The sequence below is a fragment of the Hirundo rustica genome, chromosome Z (assembly GCF_015227805.2).
Source record: "Hirundo rustica isolate bHirRus1 chromosome Z, bHirRus1.pri.v3, whole genome shotgun sequence".
Classification (NCBI taxonomy): Eukaryota; Metazoa; Chordata; class Aves; order Passeriformes; family Hirundinidae; genus Hirundo; species Hirundo rustica.
Genome location: NC_053488.1, coordinates 6,274,342 through 6,294,405, shown reverse-complemented (window position 1 = coordinate 6,294,405; position 20,064 = coordinate 6,274,342). Strand labels below are relative to the sequence as shown.

General features: G+C 44.1%; 1 protein-coding gene across 5 annotated transcripts in view; it reads right to left on the bottom strand.

The window, feature by feature from the left end:
- Positions 1-10,498, bottom strand: part of PDE8B (phosphodiesterase 8B) — an 80,619-nt gene extending 70,121 nt beyond the window's left edge. For 3 of the 5 annotated variants that reach the window (XM_040089196.1, XM_040089197.1, XM_058423967.1), the window contains exon 1: positions 4,146-4,475. In XM_040089196.1, the coding sequence (XP_039945130.1) occupies positions 4,146-4,457 (312 nt within the window). In that variant the 5' untranslated portion in view covers positions 4,458-4,475. Of the gene's footprint in view, positions 1-4,145; positions 4,476-10,439 lie in introns of those variants that run through there. The other 2 variants (XM_040089199.2, XM_040089200.2) reach the window with 2 other exon arrangements.
- Between the last annotated feature and the right edge of the window lie 9,566 nt (positions 10,499-20,064).

The following is a 20,064-nucleotide window of genomic DNA, read 5'->3' as shown; positions in this document are numbered from 1 at the left end:
TCAGCATCTTCTCAGAGCGTTGTTACGCGTCTGCGATGGAAGCGAAATCCCTGGTGTCTTTATGCAAAGCTGATGGAGCGTCTGAGGTATTAATATCCTTCCTTTTCATGATACTGTTTGCCTTTGTTAAGGAGGGTACAAGGGGAAGGAATGTCTGGGTTTTTTTCACCTGAGTGCTTCTGCCCAAGTACCTTAATAACTGCTGGGCAGCAGAAACTGTGGGTCCTCTCCCAAATCAAGATACAGATGCATCTTCCAACCCTTAACAAGTCCACTTGAGATTTTTTTGTCAGGCATCCGGTAGGCAATTTCTCACTAAGCTTTCAAGATATAAAGAAACACACCCACCCAACAAAGCTGCTGGACGGTTACTCATGAACAGTGTGAGTGGGATGGGACCAACACATCTCACTGCTCTGAACAGTTCAGAACCTTTCAATAAAGAAAGGAGAAGAAAACAAAACAAACAAAATTGTCTTTTGTAACACTGACCTCACGCCAAATGAATACAGATCAAATAGACTTTGAAAGTAAGGCTTAGATAAGCCATGTATTTTAAGTGACATGGGATAATTTTTTGTTTGGTTGGCTTTTATTTCATTTTTTATTTGAACTGAATAGGATTGAAATTATTAGAGGTTGATTCCTTTTAATGCTAGTTTCATACCATGGTGTAGATGAGTTTTAAAACATTGTATAGAAGCAGGATCAAATGTAAATAATGCAATATTTGATTGTGTAAACAAGTATTTTTATGTAAGAGTTTAGGACACAAAATGAAAACACACCAAGCAACACGGTTTAAGTGGTTTGAGCAGTTACACAACTGGAAATTATTTTATTATATAATAGCGCTAACAGCCATTTGACCACTATATTGGTTTCATCCCCTAATACACTCAGGTGAGATTTTGCGGTGGTTTAAGCCCCAGGCAGCTAGCTGCTCACCCACTCCACCACCCACAGGATGGAGAGAGAATCTGGAGCATAAAAGTGAAACAACTCATGAATTTTGACACTCCAGCAGGTAAAGTAAGAGGTGCACACATGAGCAAAGCAGACCAAGGAATTAACAGTCACCACTTCCCATGGGCAGGCAGGTGTAAAGCCATCCCCAGGAGAGCAGGGCCCATCATGTGCAGTGGATACTTGGGAAGACAAACACTGTCACTCCCAATGTCCCCCTCTTCCTCCTTCTTTTCCCGAGTGTGATGACACATGGTATGGAATATCCAATATAGCTAATACATGCAACCAAGCATTACAGCAGCTAAAACCACGTGGTATTGCTAGACATGCTTTCTATACCAAAGTAGAGAATATTTTTCTTCCCTTCTGAGCATTTATGGAAAAAAATATTGTTATCATGCAGAAACACGTTTCCACACTTTTCCACTTCTTATAATCTGTCACGTATAGTATACTATTTTGCCTTTATGATAGTTCTGTAATAATCCAACCCTGTTTTAGTCAATACTTTAATGTGTTATATAAAACCATGCCAGGACTGACAATAAGAATAGCAGCTCTAACGCAAAAAAAAAAAAAAAAAAAAAAAAAAAAAAAAATTTACAGATATTAATTCTTACAAGAATGGAAAAAAATTCTACATATAATTGAAACAGTTGTTAAATAACTTTAAAAAAATCCCCAAAACCTAACAAACTCATATTTTGTAAAAAGAAGTGAAGTTATCAAAAACAGTCACTGAACCACAGAATAACTTAGGTTGGAAAAGACTGGATGTGGCACTTTGTGCCGCGGTCTCGTTGATACAGTGGTGATTGGTCAAAGATTGGACTCGGTCTTGGATGTCTTTTCAAAGAATCACAGAATTAACCAGGATGGGAAAGACTTTTGAGATCATCAAGTCAAGCCTATGACATAATACCACCTTGTCAACCGGACCATGGCACAAAGCGCCACATCCAGTCATTTCTTGAACAATTCCAGGGTTGGTGACTTTATCACTGGGCAGTCACTTCCAATGCTTGATAATCCTCTATGTGAAGAAATTCCTCTTGAGGTCCCACCTGAACCTCCCCTGGAGCAGTTTGAGGCTGTTTCCTCTCATCCTGTCTCTTGTTGCCTGGGAGAAGTTAGCAACCCCCACCTGGCTACAGCCTCCTTTCAGGCACCTGTGGAGAACAGGAACGTCACCCCTGAACCTCCTTTCTCCAGGCTAGACACCCCCAGCTCGCTTAGCTCTTCTTCACAGGACTTGGGCTCCAGACCCTTCATCAGCTTTGTTTTCCTTCCCTGGACTTGCTCCAGCACCTCAATGACTTCTAGTGAAGAGCCCAGAGCTGGACACAGAACTGGAAGCTGTGGCCTCACCAGTGCCCGGCACAGGGGGACAATCCCTGCCCTGCTCCTGCTGGCCACACCATTGCTGATCCAGGCCAGGATGCCATTGCCCTTCTTGGCCCCCTGGGCACACCCTGGCTCACGTTCAGTCACTGTCACCAGCACCCCCAGGTCCTTTCCAGCCACTCTGCCCCAGCCTGTGGAGCTGCCTGGGGCTGCTGTGACCCAAGGGCAGGACCCGGCCCTGGGCCTTGTTGAACCCACAACACTACAATTCCAATCAGCAAGAAATACATCAGTTTAAATAACTGTAAAGTGGAGAAATATATCTTTTAATAAGAGCACATAACATAATAAGCAACTATGGAGAACCTAGTTATGACTCTAAAAACTCTTTTTTTTTTTTTTTTTCCAATTATTTCATTTTTTTTTTCCCAATTCTCAACTTGAAACAATTGTAAAAGTGTTTTGATTTTGCTCTCCTCTACATTAAAAAATAAATCATGTTTTGGCTTAAGTTTTGCACTCTGACAAGTAAAAAAAAAAAAAATCCACAAATCCAAGAAATACAAGAATTGTTTTTCTCCAGTCATGTTTGTATTTTGTCCCAGTTGTTGATGATGCAGGCGCTTCATCTGAATGAGTAAAACAGTCACTAGGACCGCAGACAATTCCACAAGTTCCTCAGCACTTGAACTAACAGACTGACAATGGGCTGTGGGGCTGTTTGGGTTTTTTGTGTGATTTCTCCCACTTGCATTTTCCTTAAGATGAATTCTGAATTTTTAGTTATTAAGGAACATTTTATAACTTCGGAATTTCTTACCGATATTCCAACAAGATACTCGCACTACCTTGTGACGTGATATCCTGCTTTCTTAGTACAACAGGAGAAGTGACCTAAGGTGCAGCTAGGATCATGATACCCGTTTGTTTCTTTCCATCAGTTAAACTTCGGGAGGGAGCAACAAAGCAAAACTTAACTTCTAAAAGGCTTTCAGGGAAGTCAACGAAAAACCTACTCCGGTATTAATTAAAAAAAAAAAAAAAAAAAAAATATCCGGCGCAATGATCTCTTTTCAGGCGCTAAACTTAAGCGCGGACGTTGTCAGGCAGGTTGCAGCAGCGCCTGCCTTGGCCACTGAGAGGGGGACCCAAGCCTTGCGGGGACCCCACAGACAGACACAGCCCCCGCCCGCTCCCCCAGAAGCATCCCCACAGCCCCGCACCAGCGAGGCGCCTTAGCGTACGTGCGCACATCGCAGCGGCTCGCTCCTCAGCCCGACATCCACGCCTAGCAGCAACAGGGCGTTCTAACCAGACACGGCGGGAACAAAAAGGGGTGACGGAAAGCCAGCACCGAGTACGAGCTCGTTGCAGTTGAGAATTACTCGGGGAGGGGTGGGGAGATTCTATCCCGCCTCTCCCAGAGGCGCCCACTCTCTGCCATCAGTCACAGAGCTGGAAACAATCCCTTTCCCCGCTCGCCGGGTGTGCGCGCCCGGTCCCGGCGCAGGGCGCTCGCAGCCGCCCCGGGGCTGTGTGCTCGGGGCGGACCGGGGCGGACACAGCCCGGGGGGCCCGGCCGCTGCCGCTCCCCCGCGGCGAGCTGCAGGCGAGGCGGCCCCCCCGCAGCAGTGCCAGCCCGGCCCGGCCCGGCCGCCGCAGCTGCGGTGAGTCAGTGGGCACCAGGGCACCGCTCCCGCCAGCTGCATCCCGCCCGCCGAGCATCCTCCGGCGGGGGAGGCGCTGGCTCCGCGCACCGTCCTCCCTCCGCCGCGGCCGGAGGGGACCCGCGCCGGCACGGCCGGAGGTCCCTCCGGAGAGGCGACGCTTACCTTGGCGCTGGAGCTGCTGGTCTGGGTCTCCGCCTCGACGCTGCAGCAGTGGGGCGTCCTGGACCGGGCGGAGGCGCCGCCGGACTCCCTGCGCTCCTTGCGGCGGGGGCCGGCGGAGGGCGGCGGCTGCCGGCTCTGGTAGGCGAGGACGGAGGGGATGGAGTCGGCCGCGTCTGTCTTAACGAAGAGGCCGTGCAGGGTGGTGGTGCCCTGCGAGATGGTGGTGGTCTGGTGGGGGGAGTTGGACTCCTCCGAGTCCCGGCAGTATATCACACCGCTATGCGAGACATGGATGCTGGGTGCGCAGCCCATCCCTTCCCTTCCCTTCCCGGCCACCCTCCCCGCTGCTCCGCCGCTCCGCTCCGCTCCGCTCCGCTCCCACCTGCCGCCCGCCCGGGCTGCGGGGCCGCCGCCCCTGCGCCGCCGGCACCGGCGCCTCCCCCCGCCGCCGGCGCTGCCCCGGCCACTCCCGCCCTGCGGCGCCTCCCCGTCACCCCCGCCAGCTCCCCGCGCTGCCTCCGAGGTCCCCAGACCTGCTAAGCCCCTTCCCCTCCTCGGCAGGGTCTTAGGAAGCGCCTGCGACCACCGCGCTTTGTCCACCTGGGGTGGGGGGGGGGGGGGGGGAGCGGAGGGATCATCGGGGGATGATAAGAGGGATGAGAAGAAGGATGAGGAGAAGGATCATTATCAGTGGGGCAGCCCCCTCGCGAGCCAGGCAGCCTCCCTTACGGACAACACATGCACACACAGAGAGCAACCCCAGTTGTGCTAAATATTTTTAAAAAAGAAAGAAAGAAAGAAAGAAAGAAAGTTACGAATACTTATTTTGACAGTCAAACTGTGCCCTAGTCATGGGTGAGCAAATCTCAGTTGCTTGGGGGTACTGAACGGAGCAGCTCAGAACCACACAGCACCCGCTGCAAGTTAAGGAGAAAAGGCCAGAATTGTTTCACAATTCTTATGCTGCTTTTCAATTAAGCCAATATTCAGTGACAAAAGCTGCCATTTTACACTAGGTGTCTGATAGCTGCCAATCCGTTTCCAGTCCCCGGGGAGATAATCAAGAAAAATGTTTAATGCTACAGAGATTTACACACCTTCTTAGCTTTCCACAGTGAATAGTTTCATTGACCTCAGTGAAACTATGTAGGAGGTGTAAAGCTAAATATGGGGGGTTTAAGTCTTTGCAAGATTTTAGTTTAAATCTCTCTGTTTTAAATGGCACATAATAAATCCTTCAAGAATAGGTAATGTCATCTGAGCACTATGCTTCCTGCCTAATAAAGCATTGATCTGAAACCCAGCTGCCAAGGAACGCTTGTGTATATACCTTTTCCTCCTCTTGGAATATTACCTGATGTTTGACCACCATTCCCCCACCTAGTTTTAGTGAGTGATGTAAAAATACTAGAAATATGAAGCATGGTCGGTGCAAGGACTGTGATGTTGTATGACAAAATGGTCCGAATACGTTATTTCTGGTTCTTAATGCTTTTGAAACACTTTAATGAAGTATATTTCTGTTTATTTGTAAGTGATGGTTTCACAACTAAAATGCCTCGGTTTAGAGAGGCTTTGAGCCCTTAGCCTCTGTCTCTCTTGATGCAGTCCATGGGTCATCGCAATGATGGCAATATAGACAGGCACTAATCCATCAAGAAACTGGACTGAGATCACCAATCTGTTTGACAAAGTATTTTCAGTTTTCCAGTTACCACAGTGAGCCCGTGCTGGCCCTGGTAATAACAATCCTCTAGGTAAATGTTCTCCCCACTAGTTGTCACTGTTCGCAAATCAAGTCGTGGCTTACGTCCTGCATAGGCTACATATCCGCATGTTTGCCCGCTGCCACACTGCTCTGCTGGTGGCTATCTTTGAGGACAACCTTGAAGATAGGCTCAGTATAAGTAGAATGAAGCAGACTGCGTTTCATCACCCAACCACGCAGCCTTTCTTGCTGCTTAGACTGCAGCTCTGGATGAGACCTCACTGCCTCCCAGAGCATAGAGCACCTAGTTGCAGATGAATGTGCCCTAAATCCTCACTTAATAACAGGAGCAGCCAGTTTCACGCATTCATTGCAATACTCTCAAGTCTCTCTTCCCTTCTATTAATGGTTGGGAAATTTAAGCTGGGGATTTGAGCTGCCTGCCGTACACCACAACTGAGATTTGGAAGAGAGCCAGAGGTCAGTAATGCCACTCAGAACCCATACACCTGTGGGGTACACCCAAAACCTATCGCTTTTGGGTAAGCAATGTTACCCAAAGGACCTTCAAGATTTGTTGACTATCTAGTTTGAGACTTTTTTCCACGGGAATTTACCCACACCAGGCATCAATGGCATCTAGAATTTTAATAAAGGATGTGAACATACACCATATTTTGACCTGCAGACTGAGCTTGGTGGAAATACTGTGTCATACCCTAAATTGTGTTGATAGCTATTCACAGTCCCTTTTTCTGAATTGATATGAATTATCAGATAAGTTATTTTGTTAGTCAGTTAGCCAGTCAAGTTTCCTTAACACCCTAGTATTCCAGTTTCTGTTCCCATTGAATTCAATGAAAACTTAGCTATTGATTTCAGACAGCATTGCAGGAATCTGCAAGGGAAATCACATGGATTTCCCTTGCTTAGGTATACATTTGAACTGATGCCAGAAAATAAGCTGTAGGAATAAGGAGTCCCAATTCTGGGGAAGCATTGCTAAATGCAACCCGCAAGCAGCACTCTGTTTACTTTAGGTTAACGGTGAAAGAGCAAACTAAAGAGGATGAGCCTCTGTGTGTAACGTGCCAGAGTGCTTGAGAGGAGTGAAGGCTGCAGGATGGGGAGCTGTGTGGACTGCTGGAAAGCAACAGGAAAGTGTGAAGAGTAGCAATGCTTTGCCTGACAGCAGAATCAAAGAAGGATGGTCTGGTTTGGAAGGGTCATCTGGTCACATCGCCCACACACCCAAGAAGGGCCACCTATAGCTGTTTGCTTGGGATGGGCATATCTGGATGTAGTTTTTAGCATCTCCAAGTATGAACACGACACCTCTGGACTACCTATTCATTCCAGTGCTCAGTCACCCTTACAGTCCCCTGCTGATATTCAGATAGAGAGGATCTCCCATTTTACAGTTTCTTTCATGTCCATTGCCTCTGGACCTGTCACTGGGCACCACTGAAAGAGTCTGTCCTCCTTGCACCCTCCCTTCAGTTTACATTGATGAGATATGCCCTGAGCCTGCTCTTCTCCAGGCTCAACAGTCTCAAGTCTCAGCCTCAGAAGCACAGTGCTCAGGAGGAACTTAGACAGAACAAGTGATGATCAGTGTGAGCAGAAGCTGGAGGGGAGCTGAGTGAGTGGCTGCAGAGGGGAAGTATGTCTGCCACTGAATTAGGAACTGAAGGGAAGTTAAAGACTCCTTTTCCTACCATCAGCGCTCTTACTGCTTCTTCCCTGAGACAAGACAGCCATGGATTTTCTGAACAAGGTGAACGAGGGAATATTTAAAGAGGATGCACACTTGCACCACCTCCTATAGCATGCTCCAGTCATGCTCCTGAAGTAATCTCGTTGCAGTATGCCCTGACTGATGAGCACAAGGGCAGAAAGCTTTACCACAAGCAGCATGCGCCAACCAAGGATGAACAGAAGGGACAGCAATAGTGAGGTAGAATCTGCCCTCAGAAATGCATATTTAGTACGGCCTCAGAACGAAGTCAGTGCATCCAGGCACTGGAAAATATTCACATGTATCAGTTTTTCTACTGCTAAAGAGCCTTTGCTGGCTTTAACGGCAACTTCATAAATCCTAACAAATTTTATGCTCACAGGAAAACAATTTTTTACACATGACTAATTTCAGCACAATGAATTTAAGCATATGAGTGATTCTGGAAGCCAGCATTGGAACCCTGAACCACCTAGTATTTTTGGGTCTTGTTTTTGTTTTTTGGTTTTTTTGGGTTTTTTTTTCAGTAGAAAGCAGTGGATATACATTCTCTATGGTGTTTACACCTGCAAATCCCTCCAGAATGAGGAAAATACACTCCTCAAAACTTTATATCCCTTCCAAAGCCAGTCATAGGCTTCCCTCTGACCTCAATATTAAGGCTTTATGCTACGAGTAGATTGCTAAGTTTATGTTGGTATTATTGGAAGTATCATCTGTAAATCCCAGTTCATTGCAGCAAGAATATACTACTCCAGAGGTCGTATTTTACAGAGACTTGAAAATCTGGTACTTGACAACCTGCTATTGAAGACAGTTACCTCTATTCATGGTTCATTTACTGTGAAACCAGTTTAAGAATGTATAAATAAGCCTGTACAAAAAAAAAAAAAAAAAAAATTTACTAGGCTCTTAGGAGACTCAACAGTTTCTCAGCCCTTTCATATTGGTCCAACAAATTTCTTAATTACAGTAAAAAATAATGTCCTGTACACCCAGATTACAGCACAGTCAATACCTAAAAATTACTTAATTATCCAGACTACATGGACTGCCTTTAACTTACACTGGATATGAGAAAAATAATCATGACAGCTAGAACAGAACTTTTCTATGTGTACTTCTGTTTTGTTAAAAACCCCCTCATCTTTATGGTACTTTGATAAGGTATAACATATTGACAAATGCTAACTTCATGTTTTTATTCATCAACAATACAAGAAATCATGGCACTTGGAAATCAAAAAGATATTAAATACAAAAGGTGAAGGTTACTTTTGCTTGAGAAAGGGCAAAGTGTGGCTTTCAATCCACAAATCCAGTGACTCACCCCACAAAGAAATAAAGAGGAACATCACTGACAGCAATGACCTCTCTCAAACTCAACCAGAAAAGCAAAATAATACTTTTAAAAGAAAATCCTGTCCCAAAATTCCTTAAATTCATAACTTTGAAAAATCGCTCATTGCAGCAAAACTGTGTTTTAATTTACCTCGGTTTTGTTACAATTTCTCTGTGACTGCTGTGAATAACAGTCTCCCAGTTGCAAAATCCTACAAAAATGATACCCTCCGGTAGGTATTGTTCAATAGAATTGAGGTTCCTGGAATTGCTTGCTAATCTCAGCAAGAACTTGACTTTGATCTTCCTTTAACAGTCAGATTTTGACGGGCTTGAACAATTGCCACTTAGTTCAGTTTTGCCCAGAAGTTCATACACTGTTTTACACTATGGATATTTTGCAAGTGGGGAAAGAAGATTGTTTCAAGGGAGCAAAGCTGAAGAGGAAACTCAGTCTGGTTTCCTTTCCACTAGCAGCCCTTGGCACTGTATAAGTGACCAGGCACAAACTGTTCTGAGAGTGCACAGGTGGCCTTCCTTCGCTCTCTACCTTCTCAGTTGCTTTGTGTACGAGCAAGGAAGTGCTTAGGTTCCTGCCCTTCTCTGTCTGCAGTTGTTTCTCCCTCCCTAGGCGCAGGAGAAGATGCAGTCCTGGCATTTTGCGCCTCACTGCTGAGAGGTGATGAGCTGCCCCAGGGATGCAGATTCCCTCCTGGGGACGGACACCTGCAGTCATTTTCCCTAGAATGGGCCAAAAGGGTACTGTCCTTACTATCAGCTTTATTTTGAGAGACACAACGAACCTTTACTACATCGTTTTGTGGAGGAAGAGTAACGTATAGAAACACATAGCAACAACAGTCTTCAGCCCCTAGCAGTAGCAATAGGCGTTAGCATTTAGCCGAGGAGCTTAACTTCTGGCAGGACAGTGGCCACATACTTCTAGGTATGAACAAATTTTCTAGAACAACACTGACCCCACCACATTTCAAAGGCTGCTGCTCTCTAGCAAACCCTTTCGAGCGCTGTCAAGCCAACCCAAAGGCAAACCAAAGTTAAGAAATGCACCTGCAGCTCTCCTGGCAGCACTGAACATCCCCCCCCCCCAAGCAGCACTTCGCGTGGTCGTTCCCCCACAAGCAGCTTGTTTCTTTGCTCGTTATTACTTGAACAACAGAACCCTTCTCCCTTGATTTATTCCTCTACAGGAACATCTGCACAGAAAATCCCTCTCGGGTGGTCACGGCACCACCGGAAAGGTTGACTCCTTGGCTTTGGGGCTCCGGGCACCGCTGAGCACAGCTCCCCGCGCTGAGCGGGGCCGGGCAGGCGGCGCGGCGGCACCGGCGGTGGGACGCATCTCCTCCAGCCCCGCCGACCGGAGCGGGAGAACTCCCGGGAAGTGTCCGCATCAGACGCCGTCGTGTCCCGGCTTCGAGCACCCTAGAACAGGGGGCAGCCCCTGGGGTCGCCCCGCCACCCCCTGACCCTCCCGGCTTCCCCTTACCTTCCTCCCCGGCCCGTTCATCCTCCAAGGAGCGGAAGGGAGCGGCGCCGGAGCGCTGTCGCCGCTGCCCAGGTGAGCAGGGCGGGCACGGCGGCCGCCACCACCTTCCCCGGGGCCGGCCCGCCCCCGGAGCCCGGCCCCGCTCCGCTGGAAGCGCTCCAGAGAGAGGAGTTTCGCCTCCGAGCCTGCCGCGGGGAAGGAGAGCCAAAAGGCTTCCCCGAGTTACCCTGCCCCGCGGGCCTCGCCTCCGGCCCCTCTGAGCGCTACTGATCGCTCTTTGCCCTGGCAGGGAACATTTATTAACGGGGTAAAGCGCCCGAGAAAAGTACGGCCAACCGTGTCCCGAACCTAGCGTGGTTCACACGGGTAAGAGTTACACAGCCTTCGAGAGAGAGCTGTAAATCCACATGCAGAGCTGATAGCTCGTTGCTTTTCAGGATTCTCCAGTAAAACCCACCCTCACACTCGAGGAGAAGGGACACAAATTGTCTGGAGTTGAGACAGAGTAGCATAACCATGATCTGGAGCAAATCTAAACTGCCAGAGGCAGGACTGGAAACATACTTCAAACAGCCTATTTTAACCTCTGTAGATTCATACCTTGAGGTATTCTAGTATAGAGCAAGTACGAGGTAGGTGGAAAGCATCATCTTGGGAATGGCATCTTTAGGCTTGATTTGACTCTCTCACTTTGTTACTCTTCCCTCCATGCCTTAAAAACAGCTAATGTCTGGTTTTCCTCTTGGAGTATTGCTATTTCTGCAAAGTTCATTATTATTGCCAATGCTCTGCAAAGGTACCCACGGCCCCAGTGAGGGAACTCTATAAGATACTCAGACAACACCAAAACAAACAATCTCTGCCACACACACACACACACACACACACACACACACACACACAAAAAAAAAAACAAACAAAAAAAAATCAATGGCAAGCAATGGAGAGCATGTGAATGTCACAAAAGCAGAGCAACAGTAAAGATTTAAAGATGACTGGGAGCTCTTTGGGACAAGTAGTGGTCAAGTCACAGCAACTGTCTAACCAAAACCACCAAAACCCCCACCAACTACTACACAAAATAAACCCAAAGAACTAAACCTTAGGCAGAAAATTAGTTCTAGACAGGAGAAGTAGAACCAGCATTGATCAGCAAGTTATGTCAGATTAAGGCTAAGGACTGGGAAGGTCTGCCCTATTTCTAGGGGAAAAGACACACAGTCAGCAAACACAATCCTTGAGCTCTCCAGAAATGCTAGACAGTGCACATATGGAAATATCCTCAAAAGCAGGTCAGAACATCCCCCTTTTTGTGGCCATTCATCTGCAAGCGCAGTTATCTGGGAGCTCATGTGACACAGTGACCTTGACAGTCTCTCAAAGGTCCTGGTCCTGCACGGATGAGCTGGGTGGGAGGTTAGCTACAGCCTCAGCTGCACACAGCCATTTTCTTGGATACCTGGGACTGCAGCCCTGATGTGATCTCAGAGGAGGTACAATCTTTTTCCTTCAGAACCTCTGCACAAGTGCCAGGTCTCAGCCAGCCAATCGGAAATCTCAGAATCAACTTCAGCCAGTTACTTCCAATAATTGTCAGAGAAGAAAGCATCACAATCTGCCCTGGTACCCTGCTTCCCAGGTGGACAAATAAGGACTAATTAATTACTCTTGCCATTCTCTTCAGCCATGCTGTCTTTGCAACAACAACAAAAAAGTCTCTTACCCAACCATGGCATCACAATAAGGGCAGGGTGCACATCAGGACACAGGGGCTCAAAAGTGCCCCCAACACTAAGTTTTGGATACAGCAACAAAGACTTTTTACAGTTTCCTCACAGTCCTTTCCCTGAATTTCTCTTTCATTATCTTTTTCATAGTAGTCCTTATACACCAACTTTAATTCAATCTCTCCTCAGGTTTTCAGACAATCACAAAAATAAACAGAAAAAAAAATCTTAAAGAGTTGATATTAGGAGCTGAAGTAAACAGATATCTAACAATATTGTCTAGCAGAGCACAGCTGGATGAACCACTGCCTGACAGAGATTTATCATGTAATGTACACTCAGAAAAGTATTGCCTGTGGCTAAGAAGGAACCATTTTTTTCAGAGAGCAAATATCATTCAGTAATAGTAATAATACTAATGTTAATAAATAGTAACAATAGCTAGAGATTTACATTCCAGAACAATTCACTGTCATTTTATATAAAAGATAAAGGTGACAAAGCGGTGGGTTTTATCCTGCTCCTTAGGTGCCTGTTCTTGGGCACTCCCAGCTCCTCTTCTTGAGCCTGCACTTCAGAACAACAGGGGATGAAATGGAATTGCCAGCCACTTGAGAGTGAGGGGTGTCAATTCAAAGAGTTTCCAGCAGACCTCAGACAGCCCTGACAGCATTTGACTTTGAGTGCTAACATGAGTGAAAGGCTGCAGGCCACTCCGCTAATCCTCTTATCTATAGGCTTCAGAATGTATCAATTTTTTTAATTTGCCATAGTTAATCTTTCACAGTGTAATCTTTGTATGCAGTCAATGCCATAATACTTTAAGTACATATCAGCTGATGTTACAAAATGGCATTATTTGATATATATAGTAGCTTCTTGTCTTGCCTTGGTGTGGTTCATTGGCTGATAGACAATCTATTTATTGTTATACATGTGGTTGGATGGAACTATTTTGGGTTCTTATGAAGTTTAAAAAAAAAAAGTAATTAAATATAAAAATAGTGCAAAAATAGTACAGCCAACAGTAAACTACAACCTAGAAAGCCACAAACAGCACAAAAGGCAAATATTAATGCGGGATATTACTCCTCTCTAGATTTAGTACAAATCAGGAGAGAATACTACACAACACTGAAGAACTACAGATAGTGAAATGCCCAATTCAAGGAGCCAGGACAGGAGAATTAAGTATTCCAAGATATTTTTGTCTAGAATAGGGAACATACATTTCACCACATATTTCAGATGAGATTTTCTCACTCTCAAGTATATTTAGGATACCTAAGGACAGGTCCTTTGGTCAGCATGAAGGAATTGTTTTGTTCTATCATTATGCACCATCGGTGGATCATATGCTGCACTCCTGGTTCTGTAGTAAGCTGTGTTCACTGATAGAATCAGAGGAAGGAGACATTTTCCAATTGGGAAACAGTTTAAAGGAACTCAGTAATTCCTCACTTGCACTGTATTATTCAAAATATAAGGAATTTCAGAGCAAACTCATATTAAGAGTAGTGTAAAATAAAAATCTTGTCTAGCTCAAGTAAAGCTCTCTGTACTTTTTGCTGTGTCCCAGAAATGAACAATAATTAACAGCATTGGGAATTTGCTGTTGAGCATTCACTGACATAAAATTTGCTATAAAACAGTATTAGGAGTATTCATCTTAGCCATTGTAGGGAAATTCTTCTTTGCATTTTGACAGGCTGTGTACTTACTGAGGACATCTTCCATCCTGAAAAGACATGAACATGGCTTTCAAGAGCTACAAATACTTGGCAGAATCCTGTTACTTGGCTGGGGCACAAAAGAAGGAAGCGGCATGAATCATCCTGTAATCTCTCAGGGTAACACTTCAAACACACAAACATGAATTCACTATCTTAGAGAGCTCCACAGCAGGACCGTGTTGTAAGCAATCCATTGTCAAAGACGATTATTACATCACAGGTTGCATACTTGTGTGACACCCATGCACGGGTGGACAGGCACAGGGCTCGTGCCAAGGTAGCTATGATGAATACAAACTTCAAGTGAGTCACTGACATTTTAAAAACTCATCAGTTCTGGGACAAAAGACCATATACCTGTGCAAAATGTGTGTTAATATGAAGTTTACAAATGAATGCTTCTGCACCTGCTAGAACACAAATATTTTAACAGGTGCATTTGAAAACTCTCCAAGGTTATTGCTTAAGAAAACAATACCCAGCTCATTGCATAGAAATAATCGAATTTTTTCATCTCTCTGCAATAATGCAATGAACATGCACAAACACAACCAGTCCTGAACAACTCACAAGATAGACACGGAAGAAAGAGTCCTTTCTGTTGCATGTTATAATGCAGAGTCATAGCACCAAAAAATAGTGTATACAGATGTGCAAGTCATGGTTTTCCACAAACAGGCTCAGTTTGGAAAGACTGACCCTCTTTTTGCCATTTTTGCTTTCTATTGCACATATAGATGGACTACTGTGGCACATACAAGAATGAGTTACTACAGGAATTACTAAAGTGATTTAGTCTTAGAAATACAGTGAAGGTTCTTTAGGTCCAACAGTTGGCAGAAAAAAGAGTCACCAAACTATTCTACTTCATGTAACATCAAAACTGTAAAACATCCACATACACTAGTCTCAGGGTATCTACAAATTAGTTGTAGTTGTGTCAGGCTTGGGGAAAAACAATTTCCAGAGCAGGAATTGAAATGCAGTTACACTTTTTTTTTTTTTTTAAAAAAAAAAAAAAAAAAAAAAAAAAAAAAAAAAAAAAAGTATAAAGAGCATAATAAAACCTGCCAATTTTTGAAGGATCTGGTGCTGGCAGAACTAGACATTTCTCTCTGATCTGCACAGTCCTGTCTTTAGTACAACAGCTGCAATCTGCTTATTTCTGCAAGCAACAAAGATGACTTGTGTTGCCCTCCAAGAAGCATCCAAGTGTCTTCACTACCCTCTTCCCAGCCGTGGTAGTAGATGTGTTAAACCAACCCTGCGCTAAAGGCACAGAAAAACATATCTGCACATCTGCACATGGCAAATGAGAGGGTAAAAAGCTGTGGTGTGTTCAAGGCATAATGCTCTAAGGGCAGAAACAAAGAGGTGCAGTTACCCCTTTGTACCTCAGACCTGAAAACAGCCTGAAATTTCACAAACCTGGCGGGCAGAGTCACTGAACTGCTTGGTGCATACCAATAGTTTTACTCACAAAGTGGCCACATGGTATCTGCCAAGCCAAGAGCTCCCAGTCCGGTGTCAGTCTGCAGTTCACCCAACCTCTAGACTCCACACGGGTATGGATGGATTACTGGAGGGGAGGTAACCAGGTCCTACCTACCTTGCCACCTTCTTTGCCACTGTGCTGGGTTGCTGTGTGTGCTCTGCATGGCTGTGTAGTGCCTTTTGTGCTTACAGCAGCTGAATGCGCGCCCCTTTAGGAGACTGGCTGATTTCTCATCGAAAGTCACACCACACAGACTGCCGAGATCTCCCGAAGGAAAGCGCCCCTCACAGAACCCACAGGCTAAGGCAACGGTACTACTCAGTTGAATGACAGCTTCTGGTGCAAGGACGAAAGGTATGAAAGCTACCATTCTTCCACAGCTTATTTCTGGTAACGGAATAAACACATGCAATCGCAGGTCAGAGGGCAGTCCTACCTACTTCTGGAAAACACCTCCTAGAAAAACCTAGGGAAAACACCTCCTAGAAAAACCTAGGGAAGCAAGACTATTTGCAACAATATACAACCCCTTGTGACTTGACCCAGACCATTTTCGTCTGCAAGTCAGGTAGGTAAAATGTTCTTTATTTGCAGCTGCAAATCACTGTGTGCAATGTTCATGGGCTTGTATCAATAAATCAAGTGCAAATCCATTTTAAAATCTGACCTTTAAAATGACATAATGGGTTTCTCAGTGCATTGTATGAGAGGGGTTATTTTTCCATAGTGGATTATTTTAGATACTAAAAAATGCCACAACTTCAGCTAAAAAAAGAAGATCACAGTAAAAAATTCATGCTGCCTTTGACTTGATGATAGTAGCCATCACTTTTTATGGAAATGTGTTTTTGTAAAGATTACCCTGCCTCAGTTTCCCTTCAAACTTCCAAATTCATCCCATTGCTTCCCCCTTCCCTGTATGTTTTTCTGCCTCTGTTAGCTTCCTCTACCTAATTTTCCTGTAATTAAGTGGTGACTCCTTAAAACAGCTTTCTGCTTTATGCTTTCTTGCTAATCCATCAAACAGTTCTTTTAAAGGCTGATGATATTCCCATCCATCTGAGACCTCCATATTGCTGGAAGAGTCAATAGTGACAGCGACCATTCACTCACAGGGCAGTCATGATTTCCAGTTGATTGAGCACAACCAGAAGTGTGATTCTAAATACAAAAAAAGATCTATTGGAAAAAAGAAATGATCAAACAAAACCAAGAGAGAAAAACTATCCCAGAGCAGCTCTGCCTTCTCCTATCTACGAGCACCATTACATGTTCATCCTGTCTTATGACCAAGAGTAGTAGGATGATCAAAATTAAATTAATCTAACTGCATACACACTATACTTCTCCCCATTGCAAGATCATTATCTACAGCTACTGCTGCTCTTTTCCTTACGTGACTGAAATAATACTGATCAAAAATACTGGAAGCAGATGGATGACTGTCTCATCTTCCTTCGTACAAGGAGTAGTTTAGCATCAGTTAGTACTTAATAAGACTACGATTATACAGATACATTCATTTCAGCAGAAGGTCAACAAAACCTCGCTGAAGAAATTTTTCTGCACAGGACAATAAAAAAAAATCAGAGGTACAATTTGTTCTCAAAAGGACTGAATTCATTGAAACTCTTAAAAAACTCCTTGTCTTTGTCCCTGAAAAATTACATTCTAACCCAAATAACTCAGTACTCTGGCTTACTCTGGAACAATTTCATCCACAATGTGCCTGCAGAGCTGCATACAGCAAAGACACTCAATTCTGTATCCACAGCGTTGTCAGGCACTTTTCTGGAACACTTTCTTTAATAGAGACTTTATCTCCTTTTCCTCACCCATCTTTGAAAATTGCCAATAGCCTACAGTCATACATATTTTTCTTCTTGTCCTTTAGGTGCTTTCTTTCCTTTCAATCCATTCACTCCGGGAATTCCCTAAAAGGTGAGCTTGGTTTTGATTTTTTTTTTTTTTTTTAACCTCTAATCTCTCAAACTTATCTTTAATTAAATAATGGTTCTTTGCAGTTTCTTGGCTTATCTTGTAGACTGAAGCAGAAATGGGGAATACAAATAATGTTGTTTGCGTTTTGTTGGTACTGTCTAGGTATGTGGTGTTCCACAGATTATTCAATTACTGCCAAAGCCTAGTTAATCTGCAAGACTGGTTGCTAGCTGTTCAGACGTCCTGATTATGTAAAATTTCCTATCTTTGTCCCTGGAGAGTACAGAAGAGTCTGTACACAGGAATTTTTGAAGTCACCACAAAGGCTCCCACCTGGTGGAGGTTTTTAAAAGGATGACATTACGTAGCGCAGTGAAATGTACCTCCTGAAGAGTGGCAGCACTCATCATGCATGAGGCTTATGCAAGTTCTGGGCATTTGCTTCGGCTTTTTAGTACAGGTGACAGAGTGAATAGCTTTAGGATATGGAATGTCTCCTTGCAAGGGAAATGGAAGTTGGTAAGCTTGGAGAAGACATATATAAGACTTATTTCTCAGACAGCAACAGAGAAGGGAGTGAGCCATGTACTACATGTTTGCTTACTCTGCAGTGGTAAGAAATTCAGTGGTCCTGAATTCCTGGATTATATCACATCTATTTTAATCACTTGGAAGCTGTTGCGAATGCTGATTTCACATTTGCAGAGTAGTAAGGGACGTCTGGACATACGAGCGATACGGTAAGAGTATTTGTGCTGCTCTGATCATTAAAAATTAAAATAGCGCCAAGATGAAGAACTAACTCATTCAGCAAGAACCCCTCACCTTGCAGAAGCTCTTAATAGAGAGACGCAGAGAAAACAAACAAGCAAATAAACAAACCAGCCAAAACAAATAGGAACATGAGAATTGAAGGCATGAAAGCCCGGAATCCCTGGAAGGATGATTTACAAATTCTCGGTAACACCGCTATCTGAGCACCCTCTTGTGGCCCACGATGAACAGGTCCCGAAACGAAAACGCGATCCCGCAAGGAAGAAAGCAGGAGAAACTGGCGTCTCACTGCCTTTGTTCAGACAGTTGGTGGCTGTATGCATGTCTTCGTTGGAAGACAGAGGAGCAACTCAACATTCAAAGCCAATTTAACTATTCATCTTTTCGCATTCTGTTCCCAGCATTTCTTTAATTTTCATGTCATTTGTTAGAAACTTCTGTTCATTTAAAACTCTTCTACCAGTTTGTTTTAAACTACTTTTCTTTGGGATGTGAGATAAGAATCAAATGAAAAATGGTAAGACAGTATAACAATACCGGAAGGGAGAGATGGGGGGAAGAGACGTCAATTTTGAGCTGCTTTCCAATATACTGCTGGTATCAAAGTACACCTTAACTTAATTGCAGAACATACTGAATTTATTTGGCTTGAATGCAAGGCTATTCCCTTTTTGTACTTGTATTTAACCTGGAAAAACAGTGGAGAGTGATCTATTCTGTAGTGTTTATACATCACAGCTTTGTAGTTCCATATTTTTCCAGAAAAATTTAAACTTAATTTTACATATGTACATATTTTTACATAGGTACAGAGTATGTTTCAAGTTTGATCTTTTCCACAATCATTTGACTTGCAGTCTGTTATCAGCTGGATTCAATGTTCAAGAAGTGTAAAAACAGTTTGTCCTGGTTTCAGCCAGGGTAGAGTTAATTTCTTCTCAGTAGCTCTGACATTGCTGTGTTTTGGATTCCAAATGAGAATGGTCTTGATAACACACTGATGTTTTGGCTTTTTGCTAAGTCCTGTTTATCCTAGGCCGAAGATTCCTTTTTCCCCTTGTCTCCTGCTCTGCCAGTGAGGAGATAATAATAATAATAATAATAATAATAATTAAAAAAAAAAAAACCAAACCCACACCAAACCCCCCCCCCCCCCCCAAAAAAAAACCACACACACAAAAAAAACCAACAAAAAAACACCACCCCACGACCCAAAAAAACCCCACCCACCAAACTGGGAGGAAGCATAGCTGGGACAGGTAACCCAAACTGCCCAAAGGGGTACTCCACATCACTGAAGGTCATGGCCAGTATAAAAACTGGGGAGAGTTACTCAGAAGGGGGGCCAGTCTGGGTTTGTGAAGGCTGGTCTGGCATTGGTTATTGGGTTTTGAGTAATTGCAGAGTGCAGCCCTTAGGGTTTTTTTTCTTTCTTATTACCATTATTATTGTTGTTGTTAATATTATTATTAACAATTATTTTTGTGTTTTACTTTCAATTATTAAACTGATCTTATCTCAATGTATAAGTTTTATTTCAATTCTTCTCCCCATTCCATCAGGGTGGGATGGGAAGGGAGGTAGGTTTGAGGGAGTGGCTGTGTGGTGTTTCAGGCCCACCTGAACAAAAAAACAATATTAAAAGAAGGAAAAAGAAGGAAAAGAAGGAAAAAAGAAGGAAAAAATCATCTGAGACAGCATGAGACCTCTTTTTCCTATGGAAATCTCATTTATTTACCACATTTTTAGATCCACCAGTCCTGGAGACTTTGCTATAGTAAAGGCACTTGTAGTTAGACAGAGTTGAACTAGTGCTGTCAGAAAGAAATCCAGCTCTTAAATTCTCTTACCTCTCCTACAGCTTGCCTAAGTCTCCCACAACAGGAAAAAAAAAAAGAAAAAAGAAAAAAAGAAAAGGGAAAAAAAAGCCATAAATTGCTTGGGTTCCCATGGAA